The 17,036-nt window shown below is 41.1% G+C and overlaps 1 protein-coding gene across 4 annotated transcripts in view; it reads right to left on the bottom strand.

The window, feature by feature from the left end:
• Positions 1 to 17,036, bottom strand: part of TRPM6 (transient receptor potential cation channel subfamily M member 6) — a 149,602-nt gene that overhangs the window by 30,357 nt on the left and 102,209 nt on the right. For all 4 annotated transcript variants that reach the window (XR_006654807.2, XM_045191439.2, XM_045191442.2 and 1 more), the window contains 4 exons: positions 15,618 to 15,811; positions 12,505 to 12,637; positions 3,276 to 4,405; positions 2,990 to 3,102 (listed from right to left, as the gene is read on the bottom strand). Coding sequence is in view for 3 of the 4 variants with exons in the window: in XM_045191439.2 (XP_045047374.2) it covers positions 2,990 to 3,102; positions 3,276 to 4,405; positions 12,505 to 12,637; positions 15,618 to 15,811 (1,570 nt within the window). In the remaining variant the exon portion in view is untranslated. The remainder of the gene's footprint in view (positions 1 to 2,989; positions 3,103 to 3,275; positions 4,406 to 12,504; positions 12,638 to 15,617; positions 15,812 to 17,036) is intronic.

The following is a 17,036-nucleotide window of genomic DNA, read 5'->3' as shown; positions in this document are numbered from 1 at the left end:
AGCTGTATGAACTTGGGCCAATTACTTAATGTCTATGAGCCCCATTCCCTTTATCATTAAAATAATAGACAGCCAACAATAATAGTGCCCTATGTACTTCCCAGGGACAGAGAAGAAATGGGGTAAATTGATAAACCACAAAGCAACAAGTAAATGCGAGTTATTAGTACTTCAACTCAGTTGCATTTCCTAGTTGAAATCTGGCCATTTTTGCCTATTTCAAAAAAGAATAAATCTACTTTACTTTATATTTAATGGGATTCCAGCAACTTATGGCATTTTCTCTAAAAGAGCCTTCTTTATCAAGCTGAATCTCTTTCCCAAAAGGTGATTTCACATCACTTTTTCAATATTTATCTCTGCTTCAACCACTCATTCTAAAAAGAGCTTGCGGGTTTGGTCTCGGGTGGGGCGCATGCATATGTGAGGCAACCAATCGATGTTTCTCTCTCACATTGATGTTTTCCTCCCCCTGTTTTTCCCTCCCTTCCTTTCTAAATAAATAAATATGCATCAAGATCACAGGGGTGGAAAGTACAGCATAAGGAATAGTGTCAATAATATTCTAATATCTATGTGTGGTGCCAGGTGGGTACTGAAAATCTTGGGAGGAACACATTATAAAGTATATGATTGTCTAACCACTACACTACACCTGAAACTAATACAAAACAATATTGAATGCAAACTGTAACTGAAAAATAAAAAAAAACAAAAGTAATAATACTAAAAAAGGCATCGAGATTATTATATGAAAAAATATATGTAGCCCTGGCTGGCGTAGCTCAGTGGATTGAGCACAGGCTGCAAACCAAATGGTCGCTGGTTTGATTCCCAGTCAGGGCTTGCAGGCCAGGTCCCCATTTGGGGGTGCACAAGAGGCAACCACACATTGATGTTCCTATCCCTCTCTTTCTCCTTCCCTTCCCCTCTCTCTAAAAATAAATAAATAAAATCTTTAAAAAGAAAAAAAAGAAGAAGAAAATTGGCAGACCTACAATGCAGGATTTCAACTTATTATAAAATAATGTTATGGTATTTGAGCTAGTGTGACATTGGGAAAAATAGATGAAAAAAAAAAAAAAGAATGGAGCCCAGAAATAGATTCACATATATTGTGGATCTATATGGTCAATTAATTTTGGGTCAATTAATTTCCAAAAATGTGCAATAATTTCCTATTATAACTGTGGACTCTGAGAAAGAAGATGCCTACTATAAATCATTTCTGGTGGCTAACTTGGCTCAAATTTTAAAAATTGCCTCTCTGCCATTTCTACACAGGGGCCTCTCATGCAAATCATACTTCAGGGAGAAGCCTGCATTAAGCAACCTACCTCCTGCACTGAACTTCCTTCCTGCACTGTGTTCCTATGATCTGAGCCAGCCGTTATAAGAGTTCCTGGAATTGTATTTCAACCAATAGGACTGAAGCTTTCCCACCCAATTAGATCTGCACAGCTATAGCCTTCATCAGCATCTTCACCCACTAATCAGACCAGCTTTATTCTTACTAGTCAAAATAGTGCTTTTCAGACCAATGAAACTGTGAGAATTTAGAGTTCTCATTTGTGTGAGGACAGACCTATCAGGGACCAGGGGCAGGGACTTCTATCTAAATAAGTCAGCTCCCCTCTGGCTCAGAGAACACACTTTCCCATTTCACTGAAGACTGAAGACTGCACTTCCCCTGCTGAAGCTGAAATACACAAGATGTCTTGCCAGAGCAAAGCAGAGCAGACCAGCACAGGAGCCGAGTGGCCCGAACCCGACCGGAGCAGGAGGAGCAGAGCAGAGCTGTCTAGCTGGAAAGGGGCCTCGCCCCAGAGCCGCCCTACAGTCATGCTGTTTCATAGCCATGCTGCTTCATAACTCAGGTGTTTGCACTGAATAATGTTTTCTTCTTCACTGCACCCCAAACTGGGAATTCCTGTTGGCCTCAGATTGGTGCCAACAACCATAGATTGACATAACTCAATAGGAAAAAGATGGATCACCTTTTTACCAAAAAAGAAAAAAGTAGAAAAATTTGTTATCTGTATTTAAGGAAGGAAAGAACCTCAAACGTTATCTATCACCATGTACAAAAATTAATTCAAAATGGGTGCTAGATCTAAATCTAAGAGCAAAAACTATAAAACTCCAAGAGGAAAATAAAAGAAAATTAGGGATCTTGGGTTTGGAAAAATTTCTTAAATATGACATAAAAAGCATAAACTATAAAAGAAAAATTGAACATCTGACTTCATCAAAATAATAGTTTACATGCTTCAAAGGACATTTATGAAAGTAAAGGCAAGCCACCGAGAGAAAATATTTTCAAAACATATATCCAACAAAGGGCTTATGTGTAAAATATAGTAAAAAAAAATCTTTCAACTTAATAACAACCCAATTTTTTTACTGGACAAAAGATTTGAACATGTCACCAAAAAAATACATGGGTGGCAAATAAAATAAGCACATGAAAAGATACCCAGCAGCACTAGTGACTATGAATGCCAATCAGGACACTACTAGACCCCACTGCACACCCGCTGACGCGGCTGAAGCTGAGAGGCCTGAGCTCACTAAGGACTGGCCAGGATGCAGGTCGTTGCGCTGCTCAGCAGCTACTAGGCAGACTGGTGGGGAAGTGAAATGATACAACCACTTCAGAAAGCGGTTTGGAAGTTTCTTCTAAAATTAAACAGCTGCTTACAACACGACTCTGACATTCCAATCCTAAATATTTACCAGAGGGAAACTGAAACTTATACCCCCATGAAGGTTTGTGCACAAACATTCACCACAGCTTTGTCTGGAATAGCCAAAAAATGAAAAGAAGACAAATGGCCTTTAACACGTGAGCTGAGAAATGAATGGTGTCATATCCACCATTATATTTATATCTTCACAACATTATTTTGTGGATGTGACTCTTTAGAATAAAGAGAACACAAGATAAGATTTGCTACTACCTCGATTGCCAAAAACAAAAGACACCTACTGGCACCTGCAGTCCTTGTGTTTTCTTCTTTCTCCTCGACGATCTCCTGTCCTTGGTTAGCATTTTTGCTTTGGTCCATGCTGACTGCCCTACCTCTGAAGATCTTGAAAAGTCTGTAAGGGAGATGGGTTACATGAGAAAGTTGAAGATGGCAGGGGGAACTATTTTGTTTTACTGAAAGGATGAAAGAATGAGGAGAATGAGAATACAGTCAAAAGTCACAGACTTTTAAAAAATAGTAGCAATGCAAAGAATACCGTTTTTTTTTTAAGTGTTTACTTCTTACCTTTAATCTTACAGATCTTCAATTTTTCCTCCTTGTGGAATTTCAAACTCTGACTCCTAATGAAGGGCCTGTCTCTGTGGAGAGGATTGATCCAAAAGGATGTGCTTGGCTGGAGCCCTGGTCCCACCTCTGAGCCATCACTACTCTGGGCCAGAGCTGTTGAGTTATCCGAGAGGGATCTGCCCCAGATCTGCCTCTGTCCACTCTCCTTGGACTTACTGTTACAAGTGGAGGCCAAGCAGGTTTGCCATTTTTTCTTGGCGCTAAACACACCTGTTTCATCACCTTCTGAAAATGCCCAGTTCACATATCCACCTCCAACATGCATGCTCTCAGCTTGGCAAGGTAGGGAAGACACTTTTATGGGTACAGGTGTACAAAACAAAGTGTTTAAAATTTGCTCTCCCCTCTCTTGTCTGGCTGGTATTTGAACAATCGGCTCATGCTGTTCCTTGTGTTTATCCACTGAGCCCTGGGCTGGGATGGCTGGGGTCTGCCAAGTCAGATGAGCAGGGACTCCATTCTGGGTGACCGGTTCAGTTGCCCGCACACCTGTACCTGCTTCCACAGACAGTCTAGACAGAGGCAAGTCAATTTCTGCAGAAAAAGGAACTTGCTTTAGATAAGAAGGGACCAGAAGAAACTGGCCATACTGTGGGTGTGCTTGCCTGCCAAGGCAAGTAGCAACTATACTATTTTCTATTTCTTGTTCTTCCTGGTCATTTCTTACATTTGAAGTCTCTCTCTGACTGCCTGTCATCTCAACAAGTGACCCCCTCTGCACTCTCGGGGGATGCCAGCCTCTGGCCAGGCTCCGCAGCAAAGAAGGAGGCACACTATAATACTGGAATTTCTTCTCCCCAGACACCTCCAGGCTGCCTAGAACATCTGCACAGATGACATTGCTCCAGCTGTGGGGAAGTTTTCTGCAAGTAGAAAGCTTTCTGTTGGCCTGGAGAGCTTCATCCTCTTGCATGGTGTCAACAGCAGAAAGGACATTTAGGGCATCCACTGTTAGGGCAGAGAGGTCTTGCAGGTGTCCCACCTGGCTGTCCAAAGACAGTAGGGAGTCCTTTATAAAAGACACTTTTTCATTCATTTCTTTCAGTTGGAAGTACATCTCCGTAACCCTAATAGTGAAGGGAGGGAGAAAACCAATAAACACATTAAGCCGATGGGAATTTGCCTTATTCTTTTCCTGTCCTTCCATCCTTAGGTGGCTCCTCAACCTAAGTTGGTTCCCCAAGTTAGGTGTGTCTTCTGCCACCTTCTGTCTCCAATATACACCTTTATTCCAGGTGATCTCACCCCGTGCTACAACTTCCACTATAACCCCAATGCAGAAAAACTACAAATCTACATTAGCCATTATTTCAAATATTTCAGAGCCATATTTCCAGCTTCCTGTTAGTTACCCCTCGAATCATGTCACCAATCAGCCCATTTGTATTAACTAATATATTCATTAACTTATATAACACTTGGATATCTCCTATTGGCAATTAGAGATATCCAACTATCGTTTTGGTAAGGAAAGGAGATCCTGAGGAAAAAGCCAGAATGATAGGAACAGCATCAATAATCAAATACGCAATTAAAAAAAAGATTGTATAGATCTTTAAAAAAATTCTAGGACTTCTGGCCAAGATGGAGGCGTAGGTAGACACACTGTGCTGAGAAGATAAAGTGCTTCTCAGATAAGGTCAAGTTAAAGGAGTTCATCATCACCCAGCCCTTATTATATGAAATGTTAAAGGGATTTATCTAAGAAAAAGAAGATAAAAAATATGAACAGTAAAATGACAGCAAACTCACAGTTATTAACAACCACACCTAAAACAAAAACAAAGCAAACAACTAGAACAGGAAGAGAATCACAGAAAGGGAGATCACATGGAGGTTATCAGCATGGGAGTGGGAGGGGGGAGAGAAGGGGGAAATGTACAGAGAATAAGTAGCATAAATGGTAGGTAGAAAATAGACTGAGGGAGGTTAAGAAGAGTATAGGAAATGTAGAAGCCAAAGAACTTATATGTATGACCCACGGACATGAACTAAAGAGGGGGAATGTGGGTAGGAGGGGGTGTGCAGGGCAGAGGGGAGTGGGGGGGGGAATGGGACAACTGTAATAGCATAATCAATAAAATATTTTTTTAATTTTTAAAGAAAATAAATAAATAAAAATAAAAAAAATTTTAATTCCAAATCTACAGTTCAAGTAGGCTTTCCAAGTTTCAAACAAAACATACTTTAAGAGATCTACATTCAGAGAAAACCTTAGGCAAATTTTTAAAAATTACTTTGAGTAATTTAATCCACATTATGCTGTCCAGCCACTGGTTTATGTAAAAAAAAAAAAAAAAAAAAAAAAAAAAAAAGTCTTCTCTATACAAGTATAGAACTAAATTGCAAGTAGAGTCAAATTAAATGTAACAATTGATTTCATTGCGAGAGAGAGATAAAGAAAGAGAATATTGGTTAATGTTTACCTGTATATATCTCTGTAAATATCTCAGTATGGGGATGGGTTTCGTTCTGTGTTTGCCTAAAGAGATATGCTGAAGTCCTCACCCCCCAGTGCTCCCAGAATGTGACCTTATTTGGAAAAATGGGGTCTTTACAGAGGTAATCAAGTTAAGGCGAGGTCACTAGGGTGGGCCCTAAGTCAACGTGAGCAGTGTCCTTATAAAAAGGTGAAATTTGGATACAGAAGGAAGATGACCTAAAGAGACGCAGGGAGAAGACTGCCCCATGCCTGGAATGATGCATCTACAAAATCACAGAACAGCAGGGACTTAGAACAAATAGTAGGAGCTAGAAGAGGTAAGGAAGTGTTCTCCCCTAAAGCCATCAGAGAAAGGATGGCTCTGCCAACACCTTGATTTTGGACTTCTAACCTCCAGAACTGTGAGACAATAAATTTCTGTTTTTATAAGAACCCCAGTTTTTGGTACTCTGTTATGGCAACCTTAGAAAACTAGCACAGTTGTCTAAGCTTAATAATGAATAGAATAAATTACCAAATATATCAGATTTGGTTACATAAAAACAAACTCATACACATAGAATACAATACAAAATTTTAGAACAGAAAAATTAGCTGGAACTTACTCTAGCAAATATGATGAGGTGATTGTATCCTTAATAAATCAAAAGATTTTACAAATTGTTGTGAGAAAAAAATTACAAAGACTCCAAAGGACATGAACAGACAATTCACAAAAGATAAAATACAAAAGATAAGGAAACCTGGTAAAATATTCAACCACATGGGGTGAGCGGACAAGGACGCAACATCAGAGCATTCAATCAGGCAACACACATAAAGAATTTCACTATGTTAAAGTGCACATATACTCTTTACATATAAGATAAAATATTATGAAGCCATTAAAATCATATTTTTCATTTTATCCAATTTTATGGAAAGTATATCTGAAACAATGTACTCAGTCATTAAAAAATTGGATAAAATGAAAAAAAAAAGAAAATCTGTAAGCAAATTTTGGCTATATTGCTAAATTGCTTCTGTTCTCATGGAAGTCACTTAACATTTCTGGACTCCGATGGCTTAATAAAATAATTATAATAGTAACCATGGTACAAACTGCTTTGTGAGACTCAAATAAAAATAAGCTTTTGTGACTTAAAAAAATCATATTTATATTGTTGATAATAATTTCCTTTGGCTATTTCTGATGGTAAGGGTAGGGATGTAGATATCTGTTACATTCTGAATTACATATTTTTAAATATGGTATAAAAAACTTTGTAAGTAGGAAAACAAAAGTTAAAAGTATGTTTACAAAGAGTCTTTAATTATTTGAAGAAGTGTTTTTGATGTATAATGTGGAAGGGGGGACAAAATACAAACCTGTATAATTTTAACTAAAAATATATAAAAGACTAAATGGAAAAAAGACCAAAATTTTCACAGTGGACTCTGGCTTATGACATTGTTCTTTCTCTTTTTTCCCTCATTTTATTCTTTTATTTGGAAGAGGGACCAAACTTTACAATTTCTCAATAATAAAAATCTTTGAGAAATAGGAATAAAGTAAAAAGCAGCAAGAGAGGGAGTCTAACCAACGGTTTCATGGCTAATATGACAGATGCGGAAATTAAAAATGATCTCCTGTCTCATTGGGGAGCTGGGAGAAGCGGTGATCACACCATGAGGAGCTGTAGCAAGCACGTCGCCAAAGAGTGTTAGACATTCCCTCTCTTGAGAGCCCCTCAAGTCACTTGCTGGAGAAATTTCCCACTTCTTCTTTCTGGGAGCTTTTCCCGTATCAAATACTAAAGAGGGTGGTATTTTCCATTTTATTACAGTCTGTGTGGGTAGAACCTTCTCCCTCTTATGTCTGCTATAGACTTCAACTTCTGTAACTCAATAGAGGCTTAATAAACGCTTCCTGGCCCTCTGGAACCTGCAAAACTAGAATTAACAAGGCTAATGAGGGAAAGAGCACAAAATATATATATATTCCCTTCCAAATATGTTTAATTAGAGCCTCTCCATCCAGTGCCCTGTTTCATCTAATTCAAAAACAGTACGTCTGAACAGCAGTAATGGAGACTCATTAAGTTCCATTAGCAGCAGTCACATCGAACGGGCACAATAGCAGCCAGCAACTATTCACAGCAACAGGCAACACGCTACAATAGAGGCCCGCTAGACACATAACCTGGTCATCCTCAAATCGGGCCCTCCTGCTTTTATAGGCACTTATTTTCTAAAGCATTATGTTCCGTGAAACATACTTTAATTATATTCCTCAACCGCAAACTACATTAATCCACCCTTTCAGCCATTCTGACACGTAAAACACATTCTTATCATTTTAGTTCCCCCTGTGCAAGGTTTGAGGGTGGAGGTAAGACCGGGAGAGTTTTTGTTTTATTGTGGGCCTTTGGACAAGGGATTTTCAAATGAGATTATAACAAGTATAATTATAATCATCGTGACAATTATAATATTCACTGAGCGGTCACTGCGCGCCAGGCATTTTACAAAGGCTCTACATTATTATTTTATTTACCCTCATGCCAACTCTTTAAGGGGGGCATTACCATTATCCCTTTCATGAAAAGAGGAGAGGTCCCATGGCCAGTGACTCGATGGGTGACAGAGTGAGGCTCAGACCCAGGCAGTCCACCTCCACATTCAGTGGCATAAACCGCTCTGCTCCAGCAGCTCCAGCAGCTCTCTGGGGTCTGACCAAAGTTCTTTTTTTTCTTTTTTTTTTTTTTTTTGGAGGTCGGGAGGAAGAGGAGTCCTAGAGTCCCATGAAGTGCTAAAGGAATCACATCAACATTTCCCATGCAGGGAAGTATTTAATCACAAATGTTCCTCAATAAGGTTTCACTGCCAAATAACGACAGATGTGCTCAAACTATAAATCTCTGCTAAGTCACAATGCATGGTAAGCTAAAGTGCTTGAACTTTCTGAAAAATGTAGCATGTCCCGAATACAATGTACCCAAACATGCTTATTAAAATGGAGAAATACCTAATAAACATCTTACTCCACAAAACGCTGACTTACACTGTGAGGTTGAAGAGCAGCCGGGGTTCCAAAATAGAGAAATAAGACATAAATCAGCCTTACTATGTCTGCCTTTTCCCCTCTCACAGCCCCCTTAATTCTACATAATGATATAGGCAACATGCAAATATCCTCCTAGTCTGCTTTCCCCCCTCTTCAAATGACTGTGCAGTTACCTGAGAAAATATCCCTCCCTCCCTCCCACACCCCATTTCTGAGCTCCCAGAAATGACCTCAACAAAAATAACCATGTAGAACAAGGCTGGTAAAATAGTTCCATCAAGAGGGAACATTGATTGATTATGCTTTGAAGTTAAATTAGAGCTTCATAATTAAATTCTAGAGCCCTTGAAAGTATCTAGAATATTTTTCAGAAGCTACATATCAATCTACCTTCTAATCCCTCTCTATTCAATCCTAAGAAAAAAAATCTGAGAGACATATAATAGTACTTGATGATTAACAGTGTTAGGTTATTATTTATTATTATTATTCATTTGCTTGTTAATACATGTCTTGTTCTCAAGTTTTCACTCTGTCTTCACTTGACCCTTAATACTACCTTCTCCTAGTTTTTCTTACACTCCGCTGGTCAACTCCGCTCAGTCTCCCCCATGAGTCCCTCAGTCCACTGAGTTTCCCTACTCAGCTTGCTGTCTGTGCATAACCACGTCCTCTGTCATAGTTTCACTTTCCTACGATAAGCAGATTTCTTACAGTAAGTCACCCCTCCCAGATCGCCTCCTCCTGTTCACACTTTGTCCCAGAGCTTCAGATTCATACGTCAAAAGACTCCCAGGCATCTCTGTTGAAATATGCCACAGGAATCTCGGGCTCCACAAGTCTAAGCCTCGTTGCTTCCATTCCCACGCCTGGTGCACATGCTTTATCTTGGTGGCACCACCTTCCACCTAATTACCCCTGCCAGAGACCTAACAGTCATCCTGGACCCCAACCTCTCCCTCAGGTCCACATCCAATCCCTGACTCACCTCATGAACTGTCCTTTCTAAATAGGTCTTTACTCACCCCCTCTGCTATCTGCTATGGTCTCAATGCCTGACTGTGTCCCCCCAAATTGCACATGTTGGAATTCTCCCCTCAAAGGCGATGGCATTAGGAGGTAGGGCCTTTGGGTGACTAGGTCATAAGGGTGGAACACTCATGAATGGGAGGGATTGCTGCCCTTATAAAGAGACCCGCAGAGACCCCCTTCCACCAGGTAAGGATGCAATGAGAAGTCTGCAGCCCGGCAGAGGGCCCTGCCCACCCAAGCTGGCCCCCTGATCTCAGACTTCCACCCTCCAGAACTGTGAGCAATAACTTCCTGCTGCTTATAAGCCACCCATTCTGTGGTTCTTCCTTAGAGCCATCCAAAGGGATTAAAAAACCCTCTTTTCCATGCCAACGCCACTAATTCAGCTAGTCCTTGGGACTCCCCCATCTGCTGCATCAGTCTCTCATGCGGTCTCCCTAGCTCCAATTCTGACCCCTCACATCCACCCCGTGACTGAAGGAATCTGCCTAGAAAGTAAATCTGTCCATATCCCTGACCATCTAAAATCCTTCCTTAGATTATAGTGTAAGGTAAGGGGCTCTTCCATGACCTTTTTCATAATCTTAGGGAGTGGGGATTATCTTTTTTTTTAATTTCTTTATTAATCTTAATCCCATTTTATCTATTATATTTATTCCCCTTTTTATTTTTTAAAAATCGTACTCAAAATTTTGGGTGCCTCTTTTTACATACTAATAGATAACTTCCACTGCATCCTTACTGTCCACCCCGACTCTGCCACACAGCTCACCTGCAACCTGTCACGTGGTCCTCACAGCTCTAAGAGGTAGGTCTGTTTTCACATCCATTCTACAGATAAGAACACAAAGGCCCAGAGTGAATTTGCCCGAGTACCTGCAGCTTAGGCAAGAGGCAGGACTTCATCCGGGCTCTGTAAACCCCTGTCTGGGTACATTTCATGCAAAACCAACAGCCGAGGCGGCCCCCACAGCCATCGCGGCAGAGGAGGCAGAACATGTGGAAGACGGAGAGGGGAAGGGAAGCTCACGGGGCTCTGGCCTAAAGATATTTTTCAGTAAAAACAGAATTTTGTGGATTCACATCTTATCTGATGATCAAATTTTTTCTCAATATTAAATTAGGATCTAAAATTCAATCAGCTTCCTAGACACCTGCTTACATGAACATGGTATTAATAGAAAAGTCCAGAAATATAACATGCCCATAGTAAACCACTTAGAAAGTTCTAAATGTGACTCAATTTTAAATAAAGCTGCATGTAAGGATTCACTACCCAACTATGTGACACCAGAGAAATACATACGTCATTGGTTAGCACACATTTTGTAGTCAGAAGGAACACATTTCACTTCTGTCGATTTGCTTCCAGTTACAAGAGCAGTTCAGCATCTTAAAAAAAATGCACATCAGCACATACCGGCCTCCTTATTCCAACACAACGCTTCATTCCCGCCATCAGCAGTCCATCCATCCCCAAGAGCTTTGATCAGATTCCAGTTGCTGAATATGTTCACTCTCCCCAACACATCTTCTTCTCAAGCCTGGGCGTGGTCTCCGTGCTCTGTCCCCCAGGTCACACATGCCCACAGGCACTCTCAGCTGATGACTCTGCTCTGGGATCTGTGTCCCTAAGCCTCGCTGACCCCTCTCCCCGCCCAGCACACCGGCTCCAGCCTCTCTAGGCCACCTGCTCCACGAGCCCACTTCTGAGGACTGCACTTCAGCCCATCACCTCGCCCTCCTCCTGCTCCTGCAGCCGCTCCCTTGCGGGTGGATCATTTCTAAGACGATCCACATTTCTGCTGTTATGGCCACATGAAACAAAACAAAAGAACCTTACCACGTCCCATATCCCTCCTTGCTTCCCCTCACAGTAAAACTTCCCACGAAAGCTGTCTGCCATTGCGGTCTCCACTTCTCTTCACCCTCCACCCATCTCAGCCATCAACTCCACTGTACAACTAACTGCTGGTCAGGCGTCCCGAGACCTTCGTGACTCCAGATGCCACCAGCACGCACGGTACACTGGGCCGCCTCCGGGCCTGCCTGCAGCTCCCGGCACCACCGCTGCCCCAGGCATCTGCATTTGCCGCTCCGCCAGCCAGGTGCACCGTGCCACCTGGTATCTCTGCCCGGCCCACCTCCTTTGGGTCTCTCCCCTTCGAGCACCTCGGAGTGACCTGCCTGCACCAGGCCACCCAAAACTGTCCTTTCCAACCCCCAACTCTGGCAGACCCCTCACCACCATCATTTTCCATTCCTTTACACTACTGTATTTTTCTTCATTTCTCCTTTACTGCCGGACCATAAATCACACATTTCTTTTATGTGTTTCCTTGTTTACTTTTTCTCCTCCACCCCCCTCACCCCTCCACATGTACATGCTAGAATGTAAGTCCTACAAAGGCAGGGACTCTTGCCTCTCATTCACCATTTACCTCCAGTAACTAGAAGATGGCTGGGAACATAGTAGATGTTCAATAAATATGCATTAATTACATAAATATTATATGCTACTAAAGAACATCTCGGAGAACCCAAACCTCTGGGTTCGGGAAGTAGATCTTTGTACTTTTTTAGATATCCTAGTAGAATCAGGTTTGGGTAGTAATTTGGGGATGGGAAATACGCGTATCTTTTACCTTTCCGACGTCACTCGGACTCGCTCCTCCAAACTACAATTCAGACCTTCCATCTTCTCGTGAAAGTATTTTTCTACACACTGTTCTTCAAAATCATGAAGTTTTTTCAGATCCTCCTTACTCAGGTAGAGTTCTGTGGAAATAAGGATGTTACATGAAAAGAACCATGATTCACTTTTAATAGGAAACGGATGCCATGTGCGAGTGGCTTTCCTTCCACTTGTGTGGAAATTTGATGACGTGTGGCTTGTATGGTAAAACTGCGCTGGCTTGTCAGACTGTATGCCAGGGAGACGCAGTGTGCAGGAACAACTGGGAACATCAGTCTGGGTCTTTCCTGTTTGTTCTACTAACAGGCTTGGGAACTTGAAGATGACCACTGTGGACAAGACGACTCAACCTGGACAAGACTCTTCCTCTTCAATATTTTAATAGGTTAGAATGTTTCTACCATCAACAAAAGTTCACTCTACAATTGACCCTTGAATAACAAGGGGGTTAAAGGAGCCAACTCCCGCTCAGTCAAAAATCCATGTATAACTTTTGACTCCCCCAAAACAGATTGTCTTTTTCTTCCCTGCCAAATGTTTATCAATCAAAATGGCAATAAATAAACTGGGTTAATTTCAAGTCTAGAAGTCAAAGTCTTTTAAAATTAACCTGGTAAGTGTAAGAAAGTTTTACCTTGTTACACTGAGTTTGTATCTACTACATTCTATGGAGAAGAGATAAACTATTACCATTCAATTGCCATTCGAGGCTAACCACCTTCCCTGACAAAATTATAATGAAACTCGTTAAAAGACACATCATTTGGTGGTGCAATTCTATGTCAAACTTCAGTAGTGATTCTGTCTACTAACTTGGCTCTCATTCTGACCTAATCAGAAAATACATCTTTTGGGCAATTTTCCAATACTTGGAAAATATGAAAATGGTGTTACAAAAAGGGTAAAAAAAGGAGGAAGTTTCTCTTCCTTCAATAATTTTACTTAAAGTAGGGGGAAAGAACCATTAGAGTTCTCCAGAATTTATTAAAAGTGAAAGTGTTCCATTACTTTCCCACAAAATAAGAGATAAAAGTATTAATTTTAAATTGAAAGACACAGCTAAAAGAAAACAATATTCAAGCGCATAATGTTTTCTGACTCTTTCAAACACCAACAAAATCCAGTATCTCCCCAACTCTAAATACCTGTTTGCACTGAAGAATCTCCTATGGATGAGAAATTTTGCACGTGTCATGATGTGAACCTCCTGTGGATTCCTGAGAGCAAACAGCCCACAGAGCAGTTCCACTGACAGGTGCCGCCTGCAGCTTGTGCAGCATTCTTGGGACAGTCCGCCAGGTGGCACTGCTGCCCCATGTGCAAAAATCTTGATCCTCAATACAGAGAAGTGAAAGCAATCTCACAAAAATTCAAGTATTTTCCAGAGCTTGGAGTGAACAGAAAATTTACCAGAATCATCCTATAAGCCCAGACCAAGGGGAGACCAGGAAACATTCTTTTGTATGGGGTTAAAAAGTCTGACCAAATCCTAGGAACACTTAATTCTAGGATCTCTCAAGTGGTTCACAATCTGTTAGGTTCAATGGTCCTGCAGCCAATGACTGGATGGAGCTCTAGTAAAAGCCTAAGAATTACAGTACAATTATAAGCTTTTTAAAAAAAAATTTTTTAAAGATTTTATTTATTTATTTTTAGAGAAAGGGGAAGGGAAGGAGGAGGGAGAGAAACATCAATGTGTGGTTGCCTCATGCATGCCCTCTACTGGGGACCTGGCCCACAACCCAGGCATGTGCCCTGACTGGGAATCAAACCAGCGACCTTTTGGTTCACAGGCCAGCACTCAATCCATTGAGCCACACCAGCCAGGGCCAATTATAAGCCTTTACATTAACTTCATTTGTGCTTTGGCTTCCTTGTAAAGACTGATTCTCTTGTGGGGGAAGAAATGAAAAAGAAAAAGAAAATCTCCTAAGTGACTCAAGAGGAGAAAAATACTTCACACAACTACCAGGAACAAAAGCATTATCACCCTGTCAGCCTTGCAGTAGCCTCTGTCCCCCTAAGGGCTCACTAAAATGTACAAATACTCCACACCCCCATAACTGAAACTCCTGGAACCAGATAGGCTGTAGAATTCAGATTTGTTTCTAGTCTTAGAAAAGTAAAAGAGTTATATACCATAATGAAGTAAAGCCCGTAGCTGGGGCTGGAGCAGTCCCAGTATCAAACACATGACAATTTTTTGCAACAAAACTGATGAATATTCACACTACATGGGGTAAAGGAGTAAGTGGGTTCACGTTCATTAGTCTCACAAGCCGCTTCTACCCAAATGAGTCTCCCCACAACTTGTGAAGAAAAAGACTCTATTTTCAGAGGTACTTTGGACTTTGGAATTTGGGGAAAAGAATTGTGGATTTGTGCCCCCAATTTCATCTATCTCTAGAAATCGTCTAGAAAGGGGCCTGGTATCAGCTGTGGGATTGCTTGAGAGGAACCACAGCAGAAGACCTGTAAAATCACGATAAGGAGAGTTCTCTTATGACAATTGGTATGACAGTCATATATCATGCAGTCGAGAGATGGCTAAGCAAAATAAACTAGGAAATCTCAGAATATGCAGAGTTAAGCTTTGCAGAGAGAGCGAGAGAGAGCCCACGCTGCTGCATCCCGAGCTGCAGTTCTTGAACATGTGAAACATCCACTCAGATTCACCTCCATGCTGCAGATTACAGAACAAGAGGGCCATGACTGGCTGTGAGGTTAAGCAAAAGATGTTACTTATCTATTTTCCTCAGACCATGAGTTTCCAGGACAACAGAGAAAACACAGGTATGCCAGGAGCCATAAAGCCTGTACACATTCAAACAGGGATTCTGTTCCTACCTATTCCTTTCTGTCAAAGTATCAGTTTATCTTAGCAAAATGTACTGTGACCACACAATGACAGTGTATTAATATTTACTTAGACCCAGCCCCTCAGCCGATACTCCCAGAGCCTTCTATCCTGTGCCCTGAATTTAATTGACAACACTCGGGTGTGTTTTCACCTTGAGTGTCCACTCTTTACTCTCTTCCTCCTAAAAAAAAAAAAATACTTACTTAGCCCAACGTCACCCTCTTCTTGGTCCCGTGGAGCTCGATGATGGCAGAGACGGCGAAGGAGGAGACCAGCGTGGCTCAGCAGGATGAAAGGCGGGGGCAGCCACGGCTTCTCGTGGTAGGTCATGATGTAGCGATAGCGATTGTATTTCCACAGTTTATTTGAGATGGATTTCATATCTATGTAAACATTACTGTAATTTGTAATAAGAGAGGGACAATGTTGTAATACGGAATCCTGAAATATAAGAGTTTTGTTTATTTTCCATATTTTACAATTGATCTGCCTGGCATTTCAGCAATTAGCCAATAAAAATATCCATGGCATTTCTAATTCTTCTCCCACCAAACAAAATACATTAATCACCTTCTATAATAAAATATGCTAATCAGAATAATAAGCAAAAGGTAGAAATTACAGTCAAAGAGAAGAAAAGGCTAACATTTTAAATGCAATGAACAGAAACTGCCCTTTGGAACTTAACACTGTTCTCGGTTTACCATCTCCTCACATAAACTCTTTTCAGTCCATAATTCATCATTCACAGTAAACAGCTTTCATGTTCCTCTACATCCCTAACTTTATGAAGAGATTCTCCTAAAGTCAAATAGGAGAGCTGCTAGAATAACCCTACATATATTATTTAGATGAACTTTGCAATGAAAGCAGCTGCTTATTGATAGGCCACCTTGGATTTTTCCTTTAATTGAATCAATTATCATATGCAGCTAGTGCAATAAATATCCTGATATTACAAAACTTTTTTAAAGATTGTATTTATTTACTTTTAGAGAGTGGGGAAGGGAGGAAGAAAGAGAGACAGAAACATCAATCCTCAAGAGACACATTGATCAATAGGTTGCCTCTCCCACACCCCCAACTGGGAACGTGGGCAGCAACCCTGGCACATGTCCTGACCGGGACGTGCCCTGACCGGGAATCGAACCAGTGACCCTACAGTTTGCAGGCCGTTGCTCAACCCACTGAACCACACCAGCCAGGGCCTGATATTATAAAGCTTTTGATGGAAGTTCTGGTGGGTGGTACGGCTATTCACTTATTCTAAAACAATATATTATCCTTAACTGCTTAGCTTTAAGTTGATAGCATGATGAAGCTATGGCACAACAGAATGTCCATCTTAACACATCACTTAGGCTAATGTAAAACTGAGTCCCTGCAGAGAAAGATGGCAGAGAAGTACTTGAGTAGGGCAGCCAAATTTATCAAATAAAAATATAGGCAACTCTAAACTGGAGTAATACTAAAGAAAAGGAGGCAGGACTGTCCTAGAAAAGGCTGGTTTAAGATAAGAGGAGGGGGCACATTTCACTTGGTCCATAAAGTAGATGAAGGAAATAAATGACTGATTTTTAACAGTGGTTCTCAAAGTGTGGAACCAGAAGCAATGGCATCGC

Source organism: Desmodus rotundus, chromosome 1, assembly GCF_022682495.2.
Source record: "Desmodus rotundus isolate HL8 chromosome 1, HLdesRot8A.1, whole genome shotgun sequence".
NCBI lineage: Eukaryota > Metazoa > Chordata > Mammalia > Chiroptera > Phyllostomidae > Desmodus > Desmodus rotundus.
This window is presented reverse-complemented; position numbering and strand designations above follow the sequence as displayed.